This window comes from Xyrauchen texanus, chromosome 23, assembly GCF_025860055.1.
Source record: "Xyrauchen texanus isolate HMW12.3.18 chromosome 23, RBS_HiC_50CHRs, whole genome shotgun sequence".
NCBI classification, from domain to species: domain Eukaryota; kingdom Metazoa; phylum Chordata; class Actinopteri; order Cypriniformes; family Catostomidae; genus Xyrauchen; species Xyrauchen texanus.
The window spans coordinates 20,313,928-20,339,092 of record NC_068298.1 but is presented as its reverse complement, the minus strand read 5'-3'; the positions used below and the strand labels follow the sequence as shown (position 1 = coordinate 20,339,092).

Sequence of the window (25,165 nt, the reverse complement as noted above, 5' to 3'; positions counted from 1 at the left end):
ATATATATATAAATGTATATAAATATAATAATGGCAAAATATATATATTTTTTACATTTGTAAATATATCTGCATGATATATATATTTTTTCTTATATATTTCCATATTTCTTCTTTATTTGTTTTCTTTTGTTCTTTCTTTGGCTCTAAATATATCCGGTTACCTCGTCTCTTTTATACAAACCAGGACACATGAGTACAGCTACATCAGGGTAGGTGGGATACTATAACAACATTGGACACATTGTTATACTATTCCACCCACCTTAATGAGGATCCTTTGGGGGTAGCGATGCCATAGCCTTTGGAGTCCAGGTTCCCTCCAACCTTCATAGTGTCACAGGGCTTGCGCTGCTCGATGTATTCGTTCATAGTGGATTCCAGCAGGTATGCGTACTTCCCTTTGGATTTCCTTACCCGCATTACACCCTCTGCTGTGGTCTTAACGAACACGGAGGGCTCCGCACTTTTCATGTATGTCCACATTTTGTCAAAAAGAGCAATTTTGGAACGCTGGAGAGGAAATGAAGGGAAACAGATGCATAACAACACAAACTGTTTAAAATTGTCAAAAATAATACTAAAACAAAATAACAAACAAAATGCAGCAGACAAAGTGAAAGTAAAGTTTAGGTAAAGCTGTGTGTTTTGGGGTGTTCAATTGTGGATAATTTTCATATTATCAGTGATTGTACAGAACACATGCATAAAGATTAAGAATTAATATCTTACCCTGAAAAACTCTTTTGTTGAACCAGAATCTAAAGTTCCATAAGCAATCTCTGTTTGCTTTGCTAAATCCTCTGCACTCTCAATTGGAGACACCATCCTCTCAACTGTTAGGAAGGCAGCCAAGTTAGCGGTGTAGGATGAAATTATGATCAGGGTGAAAAACCACCAGACTCCACCAACTATGCGGCCAGAAAGAGACCTGATGAGAAATGAACCAATAAGATTCATTAAACATGACAGCAGAAGTACAATTAAGTTTTCATTCTCTAGCTAATAGGCTATGCAAATGTTGAACATAAAATACTCTCAGTATGAAACTCACCAGTCTACATTTATGTTAGTATTAGTGCTTATGCACGATTCTGTAATTCTAACATTGTTTAACACTGAATAAAGTGTTATATTTAGTCACTTCTGCATGACACTAATAATTTATCATAAATCAAAAAAATCTTTAGGTGTTTAGAGAACTGTAAGCTGTACAGTACAGTATGACACTTTTAAGGGAGTCAGAGCATTTTCTTCTGGTGTATTATCCAATTTGGACACACTCTATATTAGTATGACTTTGCATTTCCTGTTTTGTTAGATCATTAAAAGGCCAACAATAATTTCATTGTAATCAAATAACAATGAAATTTAATGTAATTAAATGGTTGGTTATAAAGATCACTATATGAATTTACGTGTGTAGAGCAAGCCCTTTATAATCAAAGACTAAGGCTGTGGCTATTGTTTGGCTTAATCTTTCATACAAATACAAGTCAAGATTTGCTATTCTAAAACTAACATTTCTTTACAAGATCAAGAGATAAAGAACAAACCTTGGTGAAATATCACATCCTTGTCTCATAAAAGCTCCAAGAGAGAACCAAAGGCTGTTGAAAATCCCAAACTCATTGGTTGACTCATTGGTCTGAATCTGGCCATCCTCATATTCTTCTGTGTGCCACTCATACGGGCTGAAACGACTGACCAGGAAGAGCACCACACTCACACCAATGTAGGCAAAAACAATACACATCCAGATCTCATAGGCAAGTGGGTCCAGGAAGGAGAACACACCAGGCTTGGACTTCTGAGGTTTCTTAATCATGATGGAGATTCCCAGGCTCATGAAGGGTTTTGAGAAGTCAATGACTTCTTCTCTGACTAATGTGATGGTCAAAGGAGCCACTGCTATGTCAGCTTTCTAAAACAAAAGAAATATACATTTGTTAAAGGAATAGTTCACCCAAAAATGACAATTCTCTCATACTCACCCTCATGTTATTCCAAATCCAACTGACATTCATTGAACACAAGAGAAGTTTTGTAGATTGCCCTGGGTGCTCTATTCCATACAATGAAAGTGAATGTTCACAGCGGCTGTCAAGCTCCAAAAATGACACAATAAAAGTATCATAACAGTTGTCCATACAAATCTGGCACTAAATATTCTAAGTCTTCTGAAGCCATACATTTACACTCACCGACCACTTTATTAGGAACACTATGGTCCTATTAAAGTGCTCAATGTGGTCCTCTACTGTTGAAGCCCATTTGTCTCAATGTTCGACATGTTGTGCATTCTGAGATGCTCACTACAAATGTACAGAGGGGTTATCTAAGTTACCGTAGCCTTTCTGTCAGCTTGAACCAGTCTGCCCATTCTCAGATGACTTCTCTCATCAACAAGGCTTTTCCGTCTGCAGAACTTCAACTCACTGGGTTTTTTTTGGCACCATTCTGAGTAAACTCTAGAGACTGTTGTGAAGTAAAATCCCAGGAGATCAGCAGTTACAGAAATACTCAAGCCTGAACTGAATCTCCTGACCCATATCTGCATGAATTTATGGACTGCACTGCCACATGATTAGATAATCGCATGAATAAGTAGGTGTACAGGTGTCCTAATAAAGTGTTGGTCAGTTAATGTGAGGAAAAGACCGAACAGATCAATCAATCAATCAATTGACCACAATAAAAACAACAGGAGATGACCACTGTGCTGTACAACCATAATGAAAGAAATATCACGAAAATACATCACATAAATACATCACCAAAATACATCAATACAGTTATGCTGTACAAACGGCAATGTAAGATAAAGAGGTACATCAAATAACATATATAAGTTTACACCTTTGGACTCTAAGTACAATTGGAAGCCTGTGCAAAAATGAAAGTTTTTCATCTTTGATTTCAATTTGGATTCTGTTTAAATTTTTCTTAGGGATATTGGTAAACTATTCCACAGTTTAGGGCCGGCAATGGCAAAAGCACTGTCACCCTTCGACTTCAGTCTAGACCTAGGAACCATCAATGGTGGTTAGGAACCTAGGAACCATCAATGGGCAGTGGTGGCTCAGTGGTTGAGGCTCAGGGTTACTGACCAGAAGGTCGGGGGTTCAAGCCCCAGCACCACCAAGATGCCACTGTTGGGCCCTTGAGCAAGGCACTTAACTCCAGGTTGCTTTGGGGGGATTGTCCCTGTAATAAGTGCACTGTAAGTCGCTTTGGATAAAAGCGTCTGCCAAATGCATAAATGACTCATCAATAATCTCTGATCAGATGACCTTAGACATCTTACAGATGTATTTTCTCTCATATTTCATTCTCACCTCTGTATATAATATTTATTTCAACTTTGTCGCATGACACACAGAAACCAATGACAGTTGGCATCACTGACGTCAAATCTAGTGCAACGTGCCATATTTAACTATACAAGAACATGAGAGTTGCAGAGAATGGGAAGATTAAACTTATATTCAGTTCACCAGACAAAGCTGTCTTGGACATGGAATACAGTGCATAATTTGTATCAAATACTTTTTATGGTACTGGTATGATGCTTTTTTGTAATTTTTGGAGCTAGATGGCATCTGTCCCCATTCACTTTCATTGAATGAAAAAGAGCAAATTGGACATTCTGCTGACTTGGACATACTCCTTTTGTGAAAGAAAGTCATACAGGTCTGGAGTGATATGAGGGTGAGTGAATGAAGACAGAAATGTCTTTTCTTTTTTTCTTTAGGGGGGACTACCCCCCTTAAAATCTTCAATCTTGAACCAGTATTTTTATTGATCATTGGAAAATGTGGATTTTGTTTGAACTGAGGAAGATCTTTTACTGTAGATAATTACTCAGTTAAGACTTCAACAAATATTAAATAAAGATAATCAATTATGTAAACTTGATGTTTAAAAACCATCACTCTCTTACCCCGTAAACTAACTCTCCAACCATACCATTCCAGATTTTTGTCTCTGCATCTCTTGCTCCATATTTGCCATCTCCTACTATTTTTAGCTGATATTTAAATACACAGTGCTTGGCAATTTCAGCTGCCAAATCTACACAGTAGCCCTCATATCTGTCATTATCCAGATAAAGGTCAGCATTCTTCTTCAGCATTACATATGGTGCTTCCTGAAAAAGACGGCAGGAAACACCTCGTCAAAGAGCTGTGCTTTATCACAGTGCACACACTTCAAAAGACCATGACTGAGACTTACAAGAATGGTAGTGACTATCACAGTCTTGTTTTCCAGCCCCATTGTATCATTTGGAAAGAGATCAGACTTTGTCACAACCATTTTATCCACTTCATTCCAGTAGCCAATCTGAAAAAGACAGGTATTTAAGAGGTTTAAGATGAGAGTCATTGTAAAATGTAAGAGCTAAGCCCCCCCCCCTTTCTTTCATATATTTTTCCTAGAATTTAGTCATACCTTAACTGGACCATTGTTTTTCAGTTCCATGACACTGACCGTGTAATTCACCCTCTTTCCATATTGGTCAAACTGAATGTTACCCGTGAGACCATCAACTCTCACCTGCATGAAACGAATATGAATGTCAGTACAGGGAAAGTTATGTTTTTGATTCAATGCTTTCCTTTCTATTTTCTTTAAAAGGTTCAATATCTATTTGGATAATTAGTAAAAGATAATGTACATTCAGCCAGACATTATGGTCAAATAAATGAAAGCGTAGCACAGTGTAGGAGATTGATTGCCAGGGACAAATTTTAAATATACAGTTTAGTGGACATTAAGCAAAAACATATGCTGAGAATCATGAATTTGTTGGTCCAAACAATGGGGTCGTTAGGTCTTCTCATCTATCAAACTCTGTTGTTGTAACATGTTCTCACCTGTTTTAGGGCACGTTCTATCTCCACCCCCTGTGCCCATGGTACAGCAGGATTGGCCAGGCAGTCACCATTATTAGCTCTGCGGGATATGTCAATTCGTTGTTTGTGAAGGTAGCGGAAGGCCTCAGTCATCACTTGTACTGCGTCATAGGTCAGAGCTGAAGTATACTGGACACAAAGGGATGTAGTGAGGGATTAGTTATAATTTATTAGGTACATTGATGATATGATGTGCATATTTAGGATTTAGTGGTTATGTAAGATGAAACATTTGACTTGTAGTCTCAGGGAATTAAACACCTACTTAGTCATAAGAGCAAAGTGAACTGGCTAGAAGACAGATGAAACCACATTTTAATCTACAGTAGAGTGGAAAATGACTAAAAGCTTGTCCTGCAGATGACCTATTAGTTGGCCTGTACAATAAGGACATTTAAATTAATTTATATGCTTGTAGTAATTACCTGAATATCTTTCTTAATCATATTCAGACAAATTGCCTGAAACGCACACACACTTGCAGGCACACTGTTCTAACCCTTATCTTGCTGTCAGCTCCAGGATATTCTTTTTCCTCTAGAGCTTCCCAGCGCTGGTCAAATTTGGACACCAGGGGGTCATCAAAATCGACGATTTGAAAGCCTGACACATTGGCTCCACCATACTGAATTTTTGAAAGATCCCCATCCACAAATCCCTGAAAACAAGACATGGTTTTCATTGCATTTTCACATGTAACATCATAATTATTGTATTTTTTTATATATATATATAAATTTTAACAACTGCACAATATTATCCAAGCCTTCTTGAAAACAAAGTTTAAAAATAGGAAAATTTATATTTCTCCAAAACAGTGTACAGTGCATTAAATTGGTTTATAGAAAGATAATTAAACAAACTTTCTTTTTGGGGATTGTTAGGTAAATAAGTAATTTACCAGGTTTGCTATGATGTAGTGATATCCCTTTACATGCCTGCCAATAGTTATAACCTGAAAAGAGAAATATTCAAAATAAAATATTTAAATAGCATGAAATCATTGGGTGCCATAATAATTGAATAATTAAGCAAACACAAAGAGTAAATTAAATATTATACTGTTATATTACAGTTAACCTCTAAACCCTTACAAATACATTTATGAAATGACAAGAATAGGTGTACTGGTTCACGCTGCCAGTCAAAGCGCCAAACCAAAATAAAAATTGCTAGAATGGTTTATGTGGGACCAAGGAAAGGTTATTGGTAGTGTGTGTGAAGAGCTATAGTATAGAGCCCAGATCAGCTGCATTGATTGGTTAAACACACTTCTGCAGGTCTTAAATACAAATCAATAGCTCTTCCCCGAGGGCACAAAGAGTGTGAATGTATTAACCATATAATCCTAATTAAGGCACCCTTGTGCTTCAGTTCCTTTACTGCAATAATTATTTATTTAATTATCATATGGGTAGTTAACAAGAAATAGTTTTGTAAAGTTGACATGCCATGTAGTGTGACATACTCTAAAACTATTTTATACAACAGTTATTCTGATTGGACCAGTGGTGTTGGAAGAGTGCTGATAGTATAACAGCACTGAGATGATTCACTGTTTGTTTAACTTGCTTGTCTGTTTTCCATTCCAGTCAGAGTGTTGCTTGGTGTTGATCCTAATAACAGTTGATCCTAATAGGTAATTCTTGCTAATTCTTTTATAATCATTATCCATGCAGGTTTTTATATATAAATAAATTGCATGGATATATATATATATATATATATATATATATATATATATATCAATAAAGAGACTACATGGAATATTTGTACTTAAAACATTCATTTGTCATACCACAGGACCACTTTAAATGAACTAGTGAAGGCAAAAATGTGATTCAAATTTATGAAAAATAGTAGCTAGTAAAAGGATTTATGATATACATGTTCTCTAATGCACTGTCAAAGTTAAGGCTGGGTGTTGATACAGATTTCCTGATTCGATTCTTTCTACAAGCTCTCAATTCAATTTAAATTTAAATTTGATTAAATTCTGATTAAATTGGGTATATATATATATATATTGTCTATTTTGTTTACATATGAAAGGAATTCTCTCTCAGCTAATGCTGTCAATCATATAGGGCACCTTTGAACTTGGTACATTCAACTTTAAAATGTTATTTATTTTGGTCACATTTTAGCTTTTTAAAATGTACAAATTCCATTTAGTCCATCAATAAATATGATTACAGACCATTTCAAGGATGTAAACAATAACAAAGGAATTTGAACGCTACCAGCCCTGAAGCATTTTCGTTATCATTACCAGATCCTTTAAAAAAGGCATTATTTATGAGTTGAGTTGACATATTTTCACAAAGAACATCAAACGTTTACATGAAGTGACTTATACAGACTTGTTGTTAATACTGAGCATCCACGCGAGAGAGGAGATTAAGTAAAGTAAGTAAGTAAAATTTATTTCTAAAGCACAGCAAAGCTGACCGAAGTGCTGTACAGTTGAATATGCAATACATTAATAAAACAATAAAATTGTGTTTTGCACCTGGATTACATGCAAGTTTTGCACTGTTTACATTTGTTCACACCAGTCTGCACTTCAATAAACTTCAGCTTGCACTTGGATCCATCCCTCCTGTGATTACTACATAGTTGTAATTGTTACAACAATGAACAAAGCACATCCTGCTTTTGTTTTGAATGAGTATGAAAACTAGCAGAAAATGTTCATGGGACAAATATGTTACTTCTCTAAACCAACACATTTTTTATTTATTTATTTAAAGAACATAAAGGGTATTAAGAGAGAGTTTCAATGAAAAATGGATTGCATGGATCTTGTCTTTAGACACATAATGATTCAAACCAAACTTTTACTCTCAAAACGCAGTGAAAGGATCTCAGTGCTAAACTTCTACGATTCAATCACTGGTGTGAAATCAAAATTTTTACCAGCCAGTGACCACAGACATTTTTTTTTTGGATAGCACAAAATTGTAGAGGGTTGCGCATAGAGTAAAAGATCGATCTTGGGATTTTAAGAATCAATATTTTGATCGTTCAAATGCAGATTGTGATTAATCGGAAAATCGCTATTTTTACCCAGCCCCAGTCAAAATATTTGTTAGAAAAGAAGTATTCAATTGAATTTTGTGCATGTGTTTGTCCTCTGTACCTGTTCCATTATGTCTTTAACTTTGTCCTGCTCGCAGTCAAGAATGACCCGCCGCTCCTTCTTGGTTTCCAGGTCCTGAAAGAGTGAGCGATATGCCTCATCCTTTTTCTCATCCTTCATGTTACCCACATTGATGGCAGTCACTTGCCATTTCTTCTCTGCTGCTGTGTCCAGCACAACTTGGAGTGTGTAAAGTCCTGATAATGAGAAAAAAAATGGTTTGGGGATATAGGATGATATTAAATTATTTCTAGGATTGTCCTCAGTATGTTTTTCTATGACATAAAATGTGTTTTCAATGGGACATGGTCATATATTCTAAACCTTAATTATTAGAATTATCTTTCGAAATATCCAAACGTGAAATTCACTAACAAGCCAGAAATGGTTCAGGTACATTTATTTTCTTCAGTGACGAAATATGCAAAAATGAATTAATTATTTTGGTGTTTCTCTGCACTGATAAAATCCCCAGACCTAGCATATTCTTTTTAATAAAAAAATAAATAATAAATAAATATATATATATATATATATATATATATATATATATATATATATATATATATATATTCTAGGGTCTTACACACATTATTTGTTTTTATTTAGTAATGTTTTGCCTTTTCTTAAAACATTTACAGTGCTTCAAAACCATTCTGGGTTTGCAGTTCTCTACTTATAAAGGATTTGATACAGATAATACAAATCTAAACTTGGCATTTTCATTTCCGCCAGTCAAAGAGGAGGTAAACAACTGAAACAATCAATTAAGCATGACAACACAACAGTTACGTGTTCATAAATAAGTACACGTCAATGTGAGTGAATATTCCAATGCTTGATATGTGTATTGGATGATTAGGTATATGAATCACTGTGCTTGTGATGAATTTTTGTGACCTGTTAAATTAATCATGGGTAAATGGTGGAAATCTTAGGGAGTGCAAGGAACAGATGGGGTCCCATGTTTAATCTTTGTCAATGTGTGTTTTAGAGACTTGAGGATTAAGGCTTAAAAATATTCTTGGATATACTGTATATAAGTGGTTAAAAGCTCGCTAGTGAGGGCCATTAGCATTAACTTTATAGTAATTGTTGCCTGCAAGGCAAATGAGATGATGGCATTGGAATTCATTGTTACTGCAGCAATCTCCAATTTTAGGAAAAGCGTGTTGTGGGTCACTTAATGAAGACTAAAGACGCAATAATATAATAACACTTATATTTATTATTATTCCAGCATTCTCCAATCACTTCTGAATCTAGGAAAGCTTGAATTGGGTGGCATAATAAGGACTGATGCAGCCATTAAACGGGCAAATCAAACAGTACCACTTTAATTTCAAAAGAGGCCTGACAATGTTAAAGCCATGCAATTCATATACTGTAAATATATCCAGGCAGTGGAAACTTTATTCTGTAGATTTTCTGTGTATGTCAGCACCTTTTAAGCAGACCTAGCTGAACAGCAACTACAGGAGCAAACATGCTATTGCTATTGCTGTTCTTGCTGACAAAACAGAGATAACACTGCCAAACATTGTAAAAGAGTGCAGTCAAATATCTAAGTTCCCCAAAGTGGTGTCTTATTACTGAAATTATTACTTAAAAGTAAAAAACAACTTAGTCTCTGCTTTAGACAGCACATCTTCCGACCACCTACAGTCTAGTGCTGACTAAAAGTGGCAGTTCATATCGGAAACACAACTTCCGAGAGTCAGGTGGTGCAAGTTGTGCTTTCAAGGTACCAGATCCTTACAATCAGCACTTGAAGTAGAATGAATCACAGAATTTGCCAAAGTTTTCCAGATTAGTGGGATAAAATCTTTGTAAAATTTTCAAATATTTGTTTAGGTGCTTAGGAGCAAGTAAAGATAACCACTACATAGAAACAAGATATCCTTTATTTTATACAATTTATAAATTGTATATATACAAAGTCTAAGAGAACTACCTGGGCAACAAGAACCAAGTGAATTCTGGTTGGTCACTTTTAATGTCAGTTAGACAAATCTTTCCTGTCTTAAAGGGCAGTTTTTGGCCAGAATAAGCAAACTGGACCAGACTTCATGACAATAGTCACCCCTAAATCTACATAAAAAAGTGATATTTGAAAATCACTTAACATTTAAATGCTTGTTTAAACAGAATCTGGAAAAAAAAGACAGGTAATGTATATGTGGCATGCAACGTTTTATATTTGACTCCCCATAATCTTGATACATATGTGTGTGGCAGGGTGGAGGGCGGGGCTGGGTCGTGATTCCACACACCCGGTCCCTAATCAGGCTGATTAGCCGAGAGGGATAAGGGCGGACTGGAGATGGCAGTGCGACAGAGAGAGATTTACAGGCAGCTGTCCGTCACCTGTGTGTGTGTTTGTCTTTTTGGTTTGGTTTTATATTAAACTATTATTTATATTGTCAAGCCGGTTCTCACCTCCTCCTTTCCCAGTAACCCCCTTTACACAGGTGTCGGACAGCTGCCTGTAAATCTCTCTCTCTGTCGCACTACCGTCTCCTTATCCCTCTCGGGCTAATCAGCCTGATTAGGGGCCGGGTGTGTGGAATCACAAACTGGCCCCACCCTCCGCCCTGCCACAATGTGCTACACTGAAACCTTGATACATAATAGTGGTTGCGGTCTAGGAGCTGGTCGATTTGTGTGTGTATGGTGTCTCCCTGGCTGATATGTGATGTAATCTACAATGCATAATCTCATTGTCTCTCCATGAGTACAATGCAGTTGGATCTCAGTAGACCATCAGAGGTGTTAGGTTGACTTAATTAGCCTTCCAAATTATATAAAGGTTATGGATGTGTCTCACAATGAGGAAAATGAGTCTCTATCTCTGTGCCCAGCCAGTCCTTTATTGATTATATAAGAAACAACACTTTAGAACAAAGCAAACCACTAAATGGAGGTGGTAATGGAAAAGGAGATGAGAAGCAGTAATTGTTTTTGTACCCTATTAAGTAAAAAAAAAAAACTTCTATGACTGCTATCAGCGACGGAGTGATTTTGTTAAAGTCATGTACATTTATATTTTTACATTACACATTATGGACATACAATGTTCATTTTATCAATTTGTGTGTTCCCTGGGAATCAAACCATAACCTTTACATTGTTAGCACAATGCTCTTCCAGTTAAGCTATTTTAACAATAACACAGTACAAGATGCATGTCTCCATAGTTTGTTTTCCAAATGTTAGCATAATTGTTTATAATTTGTTGTTCTAATACCATATGCCCATCATATACACCTGTCCCTTATGACACCACACCACCAACAGGTACTAGAGAGTGCTTGTGTGGTCAGGCCCTTTTTGTGTTTGTGTGTGTGTGTGTGTGTCACTGTCGTTCTGAGTCCCTTGTCTCATGTAATCCAGCACCATGGACAGCAACAAGCCAGATCCACATGGGCAGCAGGCAGGGTGACTGATGCTCAGCTGCATTCACTTTGTGCTTATCAACTTTTAACACAAAAGCAAAGCTGGCATCCCAGTCAAGTGGGTAATAAAGAAGGTATTTAAAGAGAGTCTTGCCCAAAGCAACTAAACTGGGCCAACCATCAACCCATGACTTGCTTACCATTCCGTAGAAGGCACCAGATCACTTCTTCTCAACCATGCCACTCAATAAAAAAACAAACTTAAATCTTCACCCACATTCTATGAGTGCAACGATGTTTACCAAGACCACTGGTCACTTTCTTTTCCACTCTCTCTGTTTTAAAAATTAAAGCCTTTCCAGGGTTATTAATAATTTATTTATTTCTTGCTACAGCGCTAAATATTGGAGTTATGAAGAGAATAACTCTTCATTAATGCATCAAAAAATTCATTACATTTGACATTTTCACTTCAGCACGAACTATTTATATCTCAAGCAAACATGACATTCTAGGTATGCCGCTCATTGTTCATCCTCTGATTATTAATCACAATTATAAACCATGTTCAAAAGAATCATCTAAAAGTATATATTATGCAGTGTCATAAATTAACTTTTTATTAAGGGGCAATAACAAGATCCATTTCAGGGGCATGTTGTCCATATACAGTATTCAGTACATCAATTGAATCAATTAATTGAAATAAATTCTGAATATGTTTGGCTGTTGACAATAAAATCAAATCAAATATACATGCAAAGGTAGCTTACAATTATGCACAAGATATTATAACAAAACAAATGCTTGAAAAAATATAATTTGTAAAATAGTCTAGTCCAGTCCAGACAGTCTCTATGTTAGATTATACAGCTCTCTGAGGTTTTGATTCAAATGCTGTTTTAAGTTTTGGAGTTGTTTGTAGCAATTCATTTACGTTACATTAGCGAGTGAGTCTGAGTTCCACCCCTTCAGGCCTTCCGAATTTCCATAGAATCCCTCAACAGTGTAAGTGAAAAGGCATCTTAAGTTAGATTGTCAGATTCATCAGATAATCAGACTGATTTATTTGTTCTTGTAGGTGTGATCTTTAGGATATTTCATAGTCCAGGCCTTCTAGCTGGCCTTGAGTGACGCAATCATGCTTTAAGTAACGCATAATTTGAAAGCGAAAAGTGCGAGATCTTTCTGACGAGTCAGCTGTCATCACTGCTGTTATTGACGTTGAGGAAGAGATCCTTTTTTAAAACCTAATATGTTCTGCACGATCGTGTAATTGATTAATTAAACAAGAAAGGAGGACTGATTTTCACTTCAAGCAAATTGGTAAGTGCTTTTTGCATTGTTATAGCAACATCAGGAGTTTTGTAAAAAGTGTAAATTAGGCTGCTGGAGCATTCAGTGTCAGATCATGTTTTGAAAAGTAACTGTGTACCCTGATGAAACAAAATTTATTGCAAACAAAATTGAAATTACAAATACTATTAGAGAGCTTTTTCTTGTTATTAGACCTCCTTGGTTCTGGCTTTCGTGTGTGGACGTGTTTTTAGAATTTCAATTCGTTGACTGCTACATAATGTACGATAGGCATACGGTGTCTTATTCATTGTGAAACTGTGTTTTCTTAATGGCATGAATCGTACTGAAGGCCTAGACTTAAAATGCACGAGCTGCGGCTGGTAGATGGGCTTAGAATAGAACACTATCCTTCTACAGTTTAATATCTGGGGCACTTTTGTTATTTTCAGTTTAATTTTTCTCCAGAGCCCTAGTTAATTTTCAGACCCTGATATTATGTATATTTAAGATGCCATGTGCATCTCATTATGTGCCCTAAATATGCAGCCTTAAATGCACAAATAGAGAAACGACGTGCTGGAGTCAGATATGACATCAGGTTTGCGTTCATGTTTGATATTACCAATGGGATACAATATGACCATAGGTGCTGTGCGCTGCAGCTGCTCTCATTCTATAACACTGTCTGACACATTAATAAAATACACAGCTCAATGGTTGCCATGGGAATACAGTGTCGATCTGACCTAATTCGAATAATAGATGATGAAATATGCACCTTGACGCACACGCTTAAAATCCCATACATACAACTACAGGATTCTGAAATAAAAAGTGTACATTCGTCCTCCAACACAAGAAAACACAATTACAAAGGCATTCATACATACATATACAGACAAACACATACACAAAAACTCAGCACAAAGTTTTATCTTAAGAGAACATTGGGATATGTATACATAATATACATAAATTATAAATGACACACATTGTATGCATACTGATTTTCATAACAGAGAAGTTCAAGCAGCAATCTCAAGTTTTTAAAAACGTCCATGTTTCATTCATTTATGTAGGACTTGACACCACAATCCTTAGAGAGCAACATTAACATAATTGGCGCCACAAAGCACTCAACCCCCGCAACCATCAAAGACAGCGAGAAGGGTTGAGTGACATGGAAGGAAAAGAGAGAGTGAGACAGAAAGGGAGAGAGAAAAAGAGGGGGAGAGAGGAAGATAGACAAGCTTGAGGCAAATAGGATGCTGAGAAACCAAGGCCAGTGGGTCTAACAATCACAAAAAATGAACGTTTAATAATGCTGTAGCCTACAGTTCCCTGCTCACTTCAATCCAAGGTCCAAAGTAAATCTGCTTTTTATTGTAGATATAACATTTCATAGGCTATTCTCCCTCAATAATAGCCTTAATGGCAAAGTGTGTAATTTCTGCACCATCAGCGGCACCTAACATTTTCAACTCTGCCAAACTCATTCCATTGTTATGCCAATGTTGTTAAGTCCAGCCCAGAAGAAACAGATTGCAATTCTGTTTGGTGTAGCTAAAGTGGGACAGAAATGACACCCCTTGTCTTTAAAGAGATAGTTCACCCAAAAATGAAATTCTCTCATTATTTACTCACCCTCATGATATCCCAGGTGTGAATGACTTTATTTCTTCACCAGAACACATTTGAAGAAAATGTGAAAAATATCTTAGCTCAGTAGGTCCTTAAAATACAAGTGAAAAGAGATGTCTCTTTTTGAAGCTCCAAAAATCACAGACAGTTAGCATGAAGCGACACGATCGCTTTTGGTGCGAAAAAGGTCAATATTTAAGAACTTTTTTAAACTCTAAATTATGCCTCCAGTCAGAAGCGGTATGCGCGTGTGACGTAATCGCATTGGCATTTGAAACATGCAAGAACTGAGGCATGTGAGTCACAGCCGGAAGAGAAGTGCAGTTTACAAGTGAGGAGGAGGAACACTGTACAGTAGCTTGGTTAGTTTTGGTTTAGATCTCTATTTGTCTGTTTCTTTACTCACTATGGTGAGTTTGTGTGCTTATTCTGGACGTCTAAACCAAGTGGAGAATGAGATGATTAGTATCATATGACTTGGCTCGTTTAACCCCTAAAACTAACCATAATATCAAACCTCTTACCAAATCCAACTTAACCATAACTTAAATACAAAAATCACTGGTGTGTACCATGGAGGAAAAGAGAAACATCAGGGTTTTGAACGTGTTCCTTCAGTTAATCTCCCAACCCCATGGGAGATAGTTACTGTAATTAACAAATTTTTCCCAAGAATTGTACGTAGTTTAAAAATTTTATACTTTTACTTGAGTATATTTAAAGTGCTGTAACTGTACTTTTACAGCACTATTTTCCCACCGTCTGTGTTCGCTATTTCCCTGTCCTGATTTAATTTGTATTTATCAACGTGATTGGCTATGGAGAGACTTGTGTCTCTCCGAAAGCCAATCCAAGTTTAGAACGTGAGCGCAGAACTTTGTTTACAATCAAGAAAACCAAAACAACAAACAGCGAAACAAACAATAACTCACCAAATATCAAACAATGCAAGACAAGAGACAAGGAGAACACAAGGGCTATTAATACACACACAACAAAAAAAAACAATCTAGAAGCACCTGGAAAAAATCAGGAAGTGATGATGAACTAAGATCAAATCAAACCAAACGTAAAAAAAACTTGCAGCTGTAAATCTGGTGCCAACTCATATGGATGTGGAAAGTGCCTCAAGCATAGTTTACAGCTGAACATTTCGGCTGCACCTGGAAGGGCTTTTCGCAGTGAAAAAGGCCAATTGCTTGATCGTGTCATGTGAGTTTAACTTGCTCAAGCCAGGAATCAGCATTAATCCTGCCTCTAATTTGAAGAAACATATCGAATTAAATGTCATATTTATGCTAACTAAATTCTGTGTGTCTATAATGTAGCCTGTAATTTAACTATATATCACTGAGATTATTGGGCTGCTGTGAGAGATTAATGCAACGTTATCAATAGGGCTGGGCAACAAAATTATCTAGATGTTTATCGGAAAAAAGAGAGATTCAAAACTTTTGAGTAGTTTTCTATATTTAGCCTATGTTTTATATCTAGAAAAAGGGGTGTTCATTACATCAATCAAGATAGCAAGAGGACCACTAGTTGGTTGATCTAGATGAAATATAAAAGATGTACTTTTTGTTCCTGACATCTGTAGCTGCATGTTGTTTAATTGACAGGCAGATAATGTTTGAGCACTAATGCAGTTCACTCCTAAATGGTCAAATACACATTATAATTCCGCTAATGCCCGTCTTGATGATGATTTCATATAAATGCAGTCGTTTATGTTTAAAATGAATTTAAACAATAGGACAAAAAGTTTATTTGCATCTAAATATCGGACTTGAAGTGTACATGTAACTGAATTGAGCACTGTCTAGTAGGCAATGTCATATAAAGGCTATTAATCAAACAACATTAACAAGGAAATGAGAAAATTACTCACCAAGTTTGGCTGAATAACTGGAGTAGCTTTAAAAGTATTAATGTAATGGAATAACAGTGACATTTTTAATAATAATATTTTGTGAAAAATTTTTATTTAATAATACCGACCCTTGATTTAGAGAGTGTGTTAATTGGTATAATAAATTACCATGAAAGTAGAGATGATAAAATAATTTATAATTATGCTTAGCCTTTATAAAGATGGAAAAGAGTCAACATTTGTACAGCAATACAAATTCAGAAAATTGTGCATTATGCATTAGAATAAGAACACAACTATTTCTGGTCTTAAAAGATACACAAACTAAATCAATGTTTAACATTGTATCTCAAAAGGAGTAAATGCCACCTGTCTATGACTTTCTTCAGAACACAAATTAAGATTTTTAGAAGAATATTTCAGCTCTGTGGGTCCATTCAATGTAAGTGAAGGGGAGCTAACATTTTGACACTTCAAAAAGCACATAAAATCAGCATAAAAGTAATACATACAACTCCAGTGGTTTAATCCATGACTTAAGAATTTATATGACAGGTGTGGGTGACAAACAGATCAATATTTAAGTCAATTTTTGCTAGAACTTCTTCTCTCTGCCCTGTAGGTGGTGATATGCATGAAGAAAGTGAATCAAAAACATAAGAAGAAAGTGAAAGTTAAAGTGGAGATTGACTGAGCAGGGAGGAGAATTAATAGTAAAAAAAGGAATTAAATATTGATCTGTTTCTCACCACAATCTATCATATCACTTCTGAAGACATGGATTAAACCACTGGAGGCACATGGATTAGACTACTTTTATGCTGATTCAATTTCATTGTATGGACCAAAAGAGCTGAGATATTCTCCTAATTTGTGTTCTGCAGAAGAAAGAAAGTCATACACATCCAGGATGGCATGAGGGTGAGTAAATGATGAGAGAATTTTCATTTTTGGGTGAATGATTCCTTTTTAAGTGTGATGTAGCCCCATAACAAACAACTTTTCCCATGCCTGCTCTACCTACTCTATTGTGCAGAACATGACGTATTTTAAAAGCTCATACAGTGTTCATTATAATAGGATAGGTTTTGCAACTCAGTACCCAACTATGATTTTCATAGAAAAATAACTTCTGTGTAACACAAAAGAAAGAAAAACATCAGGGTTTGGATTGGAACGAAACAAGGTAAGTGTATTACAGGTTATTATTAACATGCATCAGTTATTTGTTGTGTATTAATAAATATGTAACGAGTTACCAAATTAGTTCACAGATGTTTCCTTTCTCAAAATAAAGTGTTGTGTTGGAGGCTAATTAAATTGTATTCCTGTATTGCATCAAATTGAAATACTCTTTGTTAATTGGTTGGTCTCTATGGGAATGAAAGTAATCAAGAGCCAATTCATACAATATCTAACGATTTCACCATATTTTACAAATCATTACTAATTGCCATGAAACCACAGTATGTTGGAAAAACCGATCATAGTTATAGGCCACTTAAAAATGTTGTTTTCCAGACTTAAAATCATAGAAAAGTCATGGAAATTTCTAAAGTGAATATTAATTTTTCTAGTTTATCTTGTGTGGCATAAAACTTGCTCGTATTCATAGTGACTTGTGTAATAATGATTAGGGTCGGCCGAGTATAAGTTTAGAATGTAAGCGGAGAACTTTGTTTATAATCAATAAAACCAAAACAACAAAGAGCGAAACAAACAAGAACTCACCAAATATAAAACAATGCAAGACAAGAGACAAGGAGAACACAAGGGCTATTAATACACACACAACAACAAAAAAAAAACAATCTAGAAGCACCTGGAAAAAAATCAGGAAGTGATGATGAACTAAGATGAGACAAAAATAAATCAACTCCAAAATAAAAGTCACACCTCCTAGTGACCGCTACTGGCCGCTAGGGGTTAGGACCCATACATTGCAATTTGTGAGTGAATCATGTTTTCTTTTTGGTTGAGTTGGTTCTTTTTAATGAATCAGTTGAAACAGTTATTCTAAATTATTCTGAGTTCTGAGTTTTGATTATGTTGGTCAATTAAAAATAAAAAACCATACCCAAATCACAAGCAATTGAAAAGTTAATGGAAAAGTAATGGAAATGAATTAGTCAAAAAGTGTTGGAACTTACCAAAATTCAGAAACACACAGCCATAATCCTATCTTTACCAGTAAATATTGTCAATGGCTTTTGCTTACATATAGCATGAGTATTAATTAATGAAATTCCATCTCATTTGCTAATTGTTCAGATTCTATCACACTTCCATATTTACTGTCTTTATGCAGAACCAGACCCACTATACTCACCACCCTACATAATCAAATCACATTTTAACCCTTTGAGATTTTTAAACAAGACACTATACTCATGTTTCTTTGAAAATTCTAGAGAAATGGTTTCATCCAGTGGGGAAAAATAACAAACCTTCTGATGGGTCTGAAAGAATATAACTTAATATATATGCAGTAAGTACATTTTATGGGATAGACAGCTGTCTTCCTTTTATCATTCATTTGGTTTTATTATGTGTGTTTTAAATTGTGTACTATTGATGATTATTCCTTTATTCACTCTACTCTAACTCAAATGAGACCTACGTTTATATGGGAACAGTGCATCTGTCCACTTTATTACACCACGTTTTGCTCTTGTTTTGTTTTGGTGTTTTAGTTCTGCTTTGTTTTTTGTTTTTTTGCTAGTTTTCTTTAAAAACCCTGATGCTTGCTCTAAAAATGACACTCTGGGACTCGCTGAGAAAATGGTAATCATCCTCTCTGAATGTACATGTCTGGAGCCATTGAGATCAATTGGGTTTGGAAACAGAGTAATTTTTTTCATATTAGAACTATCACCCTGATCATAGCAGGGTGATTTGTCATAAGCCTCTCTCCCCCTTGCTATTCACATTAGAGGTCCGCATTCCCTTGGAACTCCCGCTGGACCCACGGGGCCTAGATTTATTGTGGCATGGGATTACATTTACGAGTTGAAAGCGGTAGAGGAAGGTACGTCTATGACTTGTGTGTGGGAGCAGGTGGTCAGAGAAGCCTGAAAAATCTATTCTATATCAAATCTATTTTTATATAATTGAATTATGAATGCAAAATATATATATATATATATATATATATATATATATATATATATATATATATATATATATATATATATATATATATATATATTTTACTATTCTTTTCATTTTTATAACAATAAACAGAAAATCGAACTCAAAAATGTGCATGCAACACATGCATCAAATCCAATATTCAGAACAGGCTATAGTCACTGGACCTTTACAAAAATGGCAGAGCATAACATGGACACAGTGTCATCACAGGATGTGAAACTTGGATTGGAAAATGGTCAATTTAAGTTTTAGGAAATCAACCTCAGGCAAGTGAGATGGTCATCATGTCACACAGTGATATGATAATAGTAATAACAGAAAAATAAAACATTATTTGTGTACACTTGTTATCTGTTTGTATGGCTTTTGCCCTATGTGGAAAACAATGTGGGGTTGCGGGAACAGGAGCGGTACGAAAGAAAATCACTGCGGGCAGAGAGCTGAACATGGAGTAAAATTCAGTGGGAGCTTTTGGGTGCAGGATAAAAACTTTTAATGCAGGATACAGACCTCTACTTCGCACTTCTATATTTTGTTTTGTGTGGGCCAAGACCCTTGTTAAGTTTATGTTGGCTCTGTGTCATGTTAATGGTGGCCAGAGTTTTGTCTTTTTGTCTTGATTGTTTATTATATGATGTTCATTTATTGTTATTATTTTTATAAATTTCCTTTTATGTGTTTCTCAGGAGCTGATGACCCAGTGTAGGGGGCTAGCCATTTCCACGTTTATGGTGGTGGTGCCCCTGTCACATGCTGAGTGTAGTGCATTCACAACTGATTTTAACTGTGTGCTTGTGTAAGTGATCTTGTACTGTACACCTGTAGGTGCAGTGTTTTTAGGGGGATCGCTGCACTCAGCTAGCTTACCTACTCCTGGTTAGCCTCAGCCCTATGTGTTGCATGAGCAAGTATAATGGATGCTTGTTTTTCTTCCTTTTAATATGTGTATGTGTAGCCAGTATATTGTCTGTACTCATTGTAATTTAATTCACTTTTATATAATCAAATGAGTGCCCAGTGCCATCCTGGTTCATCTGCTAGTAAAATAAAGAGCATTTATTTTTGTAAATTGTTATCCACGCCTCTTGGCCATTTTTTGTTTGGAACTTCAAACCTGTGTGGCCTTTCTGTTGTTCTGATAGTGTTAGTATTTTCCTGTATACAATAACAGGGTGACATAGTCAACTTTACTATTGGTATTCCCGAAAAAGATAATGATTTGCATTAGCATTCTCAGTCCCCGCTAAGGCTGCATCCTTTTTCCCTTTTCCCTCTCTCCCGCACTCCTGCCACATACATTTATAATTTCTTCTCAACCACACATTCCTAGGTTACATAGACTTCTTGAATAACGCAGTTGAGTGACTTACCTCTATCACTGTCGTAAAGGTAGGCAAACTTGTCCCACTTGTAGTACTCTATCAGACTCAGGAGTGGTCCTTTGATGTCTGGTCGCATCTGAATGATAAACTGCTGATTTCCATCCAGGGGAAAGCTCGGTGTGATGAAGGAGACATGAAGTGTCCCACAGAATGATGTTATTGTGTTCACTGACTTCTTGTCGTAAAATCCAAAAATAGCATAAACTCCCCTTGAGAACTGAGAACAGACTGAAAAGAGAGAATCGGTTAGAATCTGATGAAAAATTTAGACATTATGAGAGTCTTACAAAAATGTTTTGCAACCCTAGAATCTCATTTGTAAAAATTATTTTCTCCTTCCACTAAAGTTTGCTGGAAAAAAATCATAAGGGTATTTCTGTCACAAAGCGATATATGTTTCTAAGCAACTGAACCAAGAAGACTGTAAAGTAACAGTTTAAGGTTCTACGATATAGCACTAGCATTTGTATTTATTTGTTTCCTTCATCTACAAATATATTGGAAGAAAAACTTTTAAGATCGAATATAAATATAATTCTAATTAAATGGTTAAGATACATTAATATATAAAACAGCACATTTTGTCTAATAGACTGATAAAAGTAATTCTACACCTGCTCACTCTATATTTCTTTGTTCCTGAATGATGTAGAGTCAGCAGAAGTAAGAGAAGAAGATTATTTTAGGGATATCCTAATCAAACTTATTGATGAAGTATCCATTGCAATCAGTTAAATTAACTCTGAGTTATAGTGACTAGCTGACTAGCATGGATCAACATTTATGACTGCAAAAAATGTTATGATCTGAGCTAAATTAGTTAATTAAAATTATTTAGGATGGTTGGTGAAACTTAATGAGTCCTGGTTTCTCACACATTGCACCTCTTTATGGCAGCCATAAAGCCTCAGAGTACCCTATTATGGAACATAGCAAGTACAGTGTGTCCTTATGTTCCAGGAAACATAACAGGGCAACCTCTATAACAATGACCATCTGGCTCCGAACTTCTGAATTTTTTTCCTGCATGGACCCTTCCCCACTTCCTACAACCACGACAGCAGCTCCATTTTCATTACCACCCCCAAAGCGAACTACCAATATTTCCCAGGACACTTTCCTGTCTGTCACTTCCATGTTTTATAGAATGAAAACCTCTCCATGACACGTGACAGCTATACCATTGCATCCATCTTCATTCTCTGCCGCAAGGCTCATAAACAAAAGTACACAGCTGGTCTTAGACCTATCCTTAATGAGTGTGGACTGTTGCTCTGCACTATTAGTTAAACAAACTGGGTGAGGCAGCACCATTCTAAACCACTAATGAACATTAAAACATTCTTTCTCAAACAACTTTCCACCTTTTCTATTGATTTAGTCATCAAAGGGTCAAAATGAGGTCAGGTCATCTGGTGAGTCAGGTCATCTGATGAATCAACATGATGTGCCACCTACCCACATTTCCATTTAGATTTACATTAGGTATAGCCTAGCATGTCCACTGCTGATCCAAGCAAAGTTGCAACCAGTCTTTTCAATTTAAAGGTGAAGTGTGTGTTATTTTGTTTGATGTTAAAATATATTCTCTTATCACAGCCTATCATGCAAAGGCAATTGTAAGAAAGTCATTTGTAGGATGATTCCCCCAAAAAGCATACTGTGGCTCTGTGGCACTATCAAAACATTGCTCTGGTTGTTTGCGCATCTCCACCACCCCAACAATGTAACATTGGCTCTACCAATGAAAGACGGGGAGTGATCGGGAAACTTGTTTACAAACATTCATTATTACATTTTTACATTCATTATTGTTACAAAACATGCCATATGGTAACATTAGTGCCGCAAAAATTAATCACTTCACTTTTAAATATATCATACAAATTTCATCCACATGACATGCAAATTTTTCCATCTAGCAAATTAACACTGTGAATACATTAAATTCAGTCAGTGACCATTTTTATGTTGTACTAATAACTTCATGTTACCATTACCACCATTATTACAAGAAAATAGGTGAGAAATTGTGTCAAGTGCAGATAATGATGCACTTTTGAATTGACTTGCCACAGGCTATTGCTGCATAAAAAATAAGGGCACTGGTTCTTCTGAGTGCTGCAACATGCTTTATACAATGTATGGGAATAATCCTCAGTCTTTATTCCAGAAAGGCTATGAAGGCAGACCATGCTTCTTCTTTGAAATAGTTCCCCTCTTTTCTTTATGTTTTGTCAAACCATTATAATTTTTGTCTCTTTGTCACAATATCTGCAATAAGAGCAACTGACACAAGCTTGAGACTTTTCATTTTAAATGTTTTCATGGCCCAGTCAGCCAAGCATGGAAGAACAGCAATTGTACATCTTAATAAAGTCTTTTAATCAAGCACAAAGCCAGCACTGTGTGCAGAAAGAGAATGAGAGTCTCACAAAGTCCATTAATGACACTGTCACCTCTGACTGCTTTTCAGTGGCATAGATTCATAAGTATACGGAAACAACTCTAATGAGTGGAGTGTGTGGATAAATTGCTTCATGTTGTTTATAACTAAAGCTTCAAAAAGCTTTACTTATTTATTTAATTTCTGGTATTATAATCTTTACATTGAGCAAACACAACGTGGCTTACATTTAATTGAGCAAACACAATGTGGCTTATCTTTCTTTGAGTATATATATATGGACTCTGTAAAGTTTCTGTCTAAAACTTTGCACTTGTGAACTAAAGAAAATAAACAAGTCCATCTTCTTTTAAGTAAACATGTGGTTTTAAACAATGGTATCTTCTGATTAAAGGAAGATAATAAAATAATAAATATACCAGCCAATGTAGGTGCATCATTACGGAGCCCGTTAGAGGACAGGGTGGAAATTGTTTTCTGAAATAATTTTCTGTGCTCTTGCATTAAGTTTTGCATTCTCTCGTAATAGTTTGCTTTTCCCTCACAAAAGTTTTGTGTTCCCACGCAATATGTTTTGCGTGCACTTGCAATAGTTTTGCGTAGCCCTGCATTTCTTTTGTGTTTAACCGATATTCATAGTAATAATACAGAAAAATGTGTGCATTGTTTGTGCAATACACTTGAAAAGGATAACAATGCTTTTTAGGAGTATGAGGGTGGGGGAGCATCGTTTGTGGAATACCTTAGAAAAGGATAACAATTATTTGAAGGAGATAAGGGTGGGGGAGCATTGTTAGTGTAATACCCTTGAGAAGGAGAACAATACTTAATGTATTTGAGCCCCGAGTTCGGCGAGCATTCAGTTGTGCAATACCCTTGAAAAGAGTAACCAATGATTGATGTATTTGAGCCCCAAATTGGGCATGTATTTGGTTGTGCAATACCCTTGAAAAGAATAACCAACGCTTGATGTATATGAGCCCTGCACTGGGTGAGCATTTATGTTGTGCAATACCCTTGATAAGAGTAACCAAAGCTTATGACACATATGGGGGGGGTGCACTGGTTGTGCAATAAGGGTAACCAATGTTTGGCTATATTGAGCAATATTTGTGCAATACCCCAGCAAAGATACACACTGCCCTATCCAAAAGAAAAGTGTAAAGCACTAAAGCAATACAGTACAATGAAACAGCACTGGCAATGTTACATAAAATATAAAAATGCATAAACATTATTGTAAACAGAAAAATACACACATGATTTACCCATCAAACACAGTACACTGGCTGTTAGGCTCTCAGCCACTTGTTTATGATTATGTATGTGGAATGTTAATATTTTCCAAGCAATTACTTGTATTTGTATAGGTATATTGTAAGCTCACTTGCGCAGTCTGCAGTTATTTTTTTTTTTTACTTGTGTAAAACAAATTCTGTGAACCAAAATGCACAAACCAGGAAAACAACTGCCACAGAAAGTGAAAGGGTTTGGTACTGCCATGATCATGCAAATCCTGATGGACGTGACATGTCTTCATTGGACATAACAGTTGTGAAGCAGCACATATATCATGAGGAAAAACAGTAAAAAATGCCTTGAAACCTGTAGACATCAACCCTTGATACATTTAAATGGTGTCCATCCAATGACAAATCTCCCCTTAAGGAGAACTGTGATAGACACATTATGAATAGAAGGAAAAGTAAAGATTAATGACATAAAACAACAACCACAGAAAAACACCAATGAAATATGAACTATGAAGAACATGTCTACGTTTAATAGAGATAAATTACTCTGAATACTAGAGGTACATTAGTAAATGCAAGAACACTAAACCTGATTGCTCAAATGCAGGAATGTACTGTTTAGCATAGCATGCTAAGTCATGAGTCCAATTTTAATAGACTTGGAAATAGACTTGTCACGGTCTCGGATGCATCTTTACTTGGACTTG

General features: G+C 35.9%; 1 protein-coding gene across 5 annotated transcripts in view; it reads right to left on the bottom strand.

The window, feature by feature from the left end:
* LOC127663517 (glutamate receptor 2-like) overlaps window positions 1–25,165 on the bottom strand; it is a 44,250-nt gene that overhangs the window by 7,836 nt on the left and 11,249 nt on the right. For all 5 annotated transcript variants that reach the window (XM_052155129.1, XM_052155124.1, XM_052155126.1 and 2 more), the window contains exons 3-13: window positions 20,787–21,026; window positions 8,059–8,255; window positions 5,818–5,871; window positions 5,416–5,574; window positions 4,878–5,045; window positions 4,453–4,557; window positions 4,237–4,344; window positions 3,944–4,150; window positions 1,557–1,924; window positions 733–931; window positions 266–513 (exon numbers count right to left, since the gene is read on the bottom strand). In XM_052155129.1, coding sequence (XP_052011089.1) covers window positions 266–513; window positions 733–931; window positions 1,557–1,924; window positions 3,944–4,150; window positions 4,237–4,344; window positions 4,453–4,557; window positions 4,878–5,045; window positions 5,416–5,574; window positions 5,818–5,871; window positions 8,059–8,255; window positions 20,787–21,026 — 2,053 coding nt within the window. The remainder of the gene's footprint in view (window positions 1–265; window positions 514–732; window positions 932–1,556; window positions 1,925–3,943; window positions 4,151–4,236; window positions 4,345–4,452; window positions 4,558–4,877; window positions 5,046–5,415; window positions 5,575–5,817; window positions 5,872–8,058; window positions 8,256–20,786; window positions 21,027–25,165) is intronic.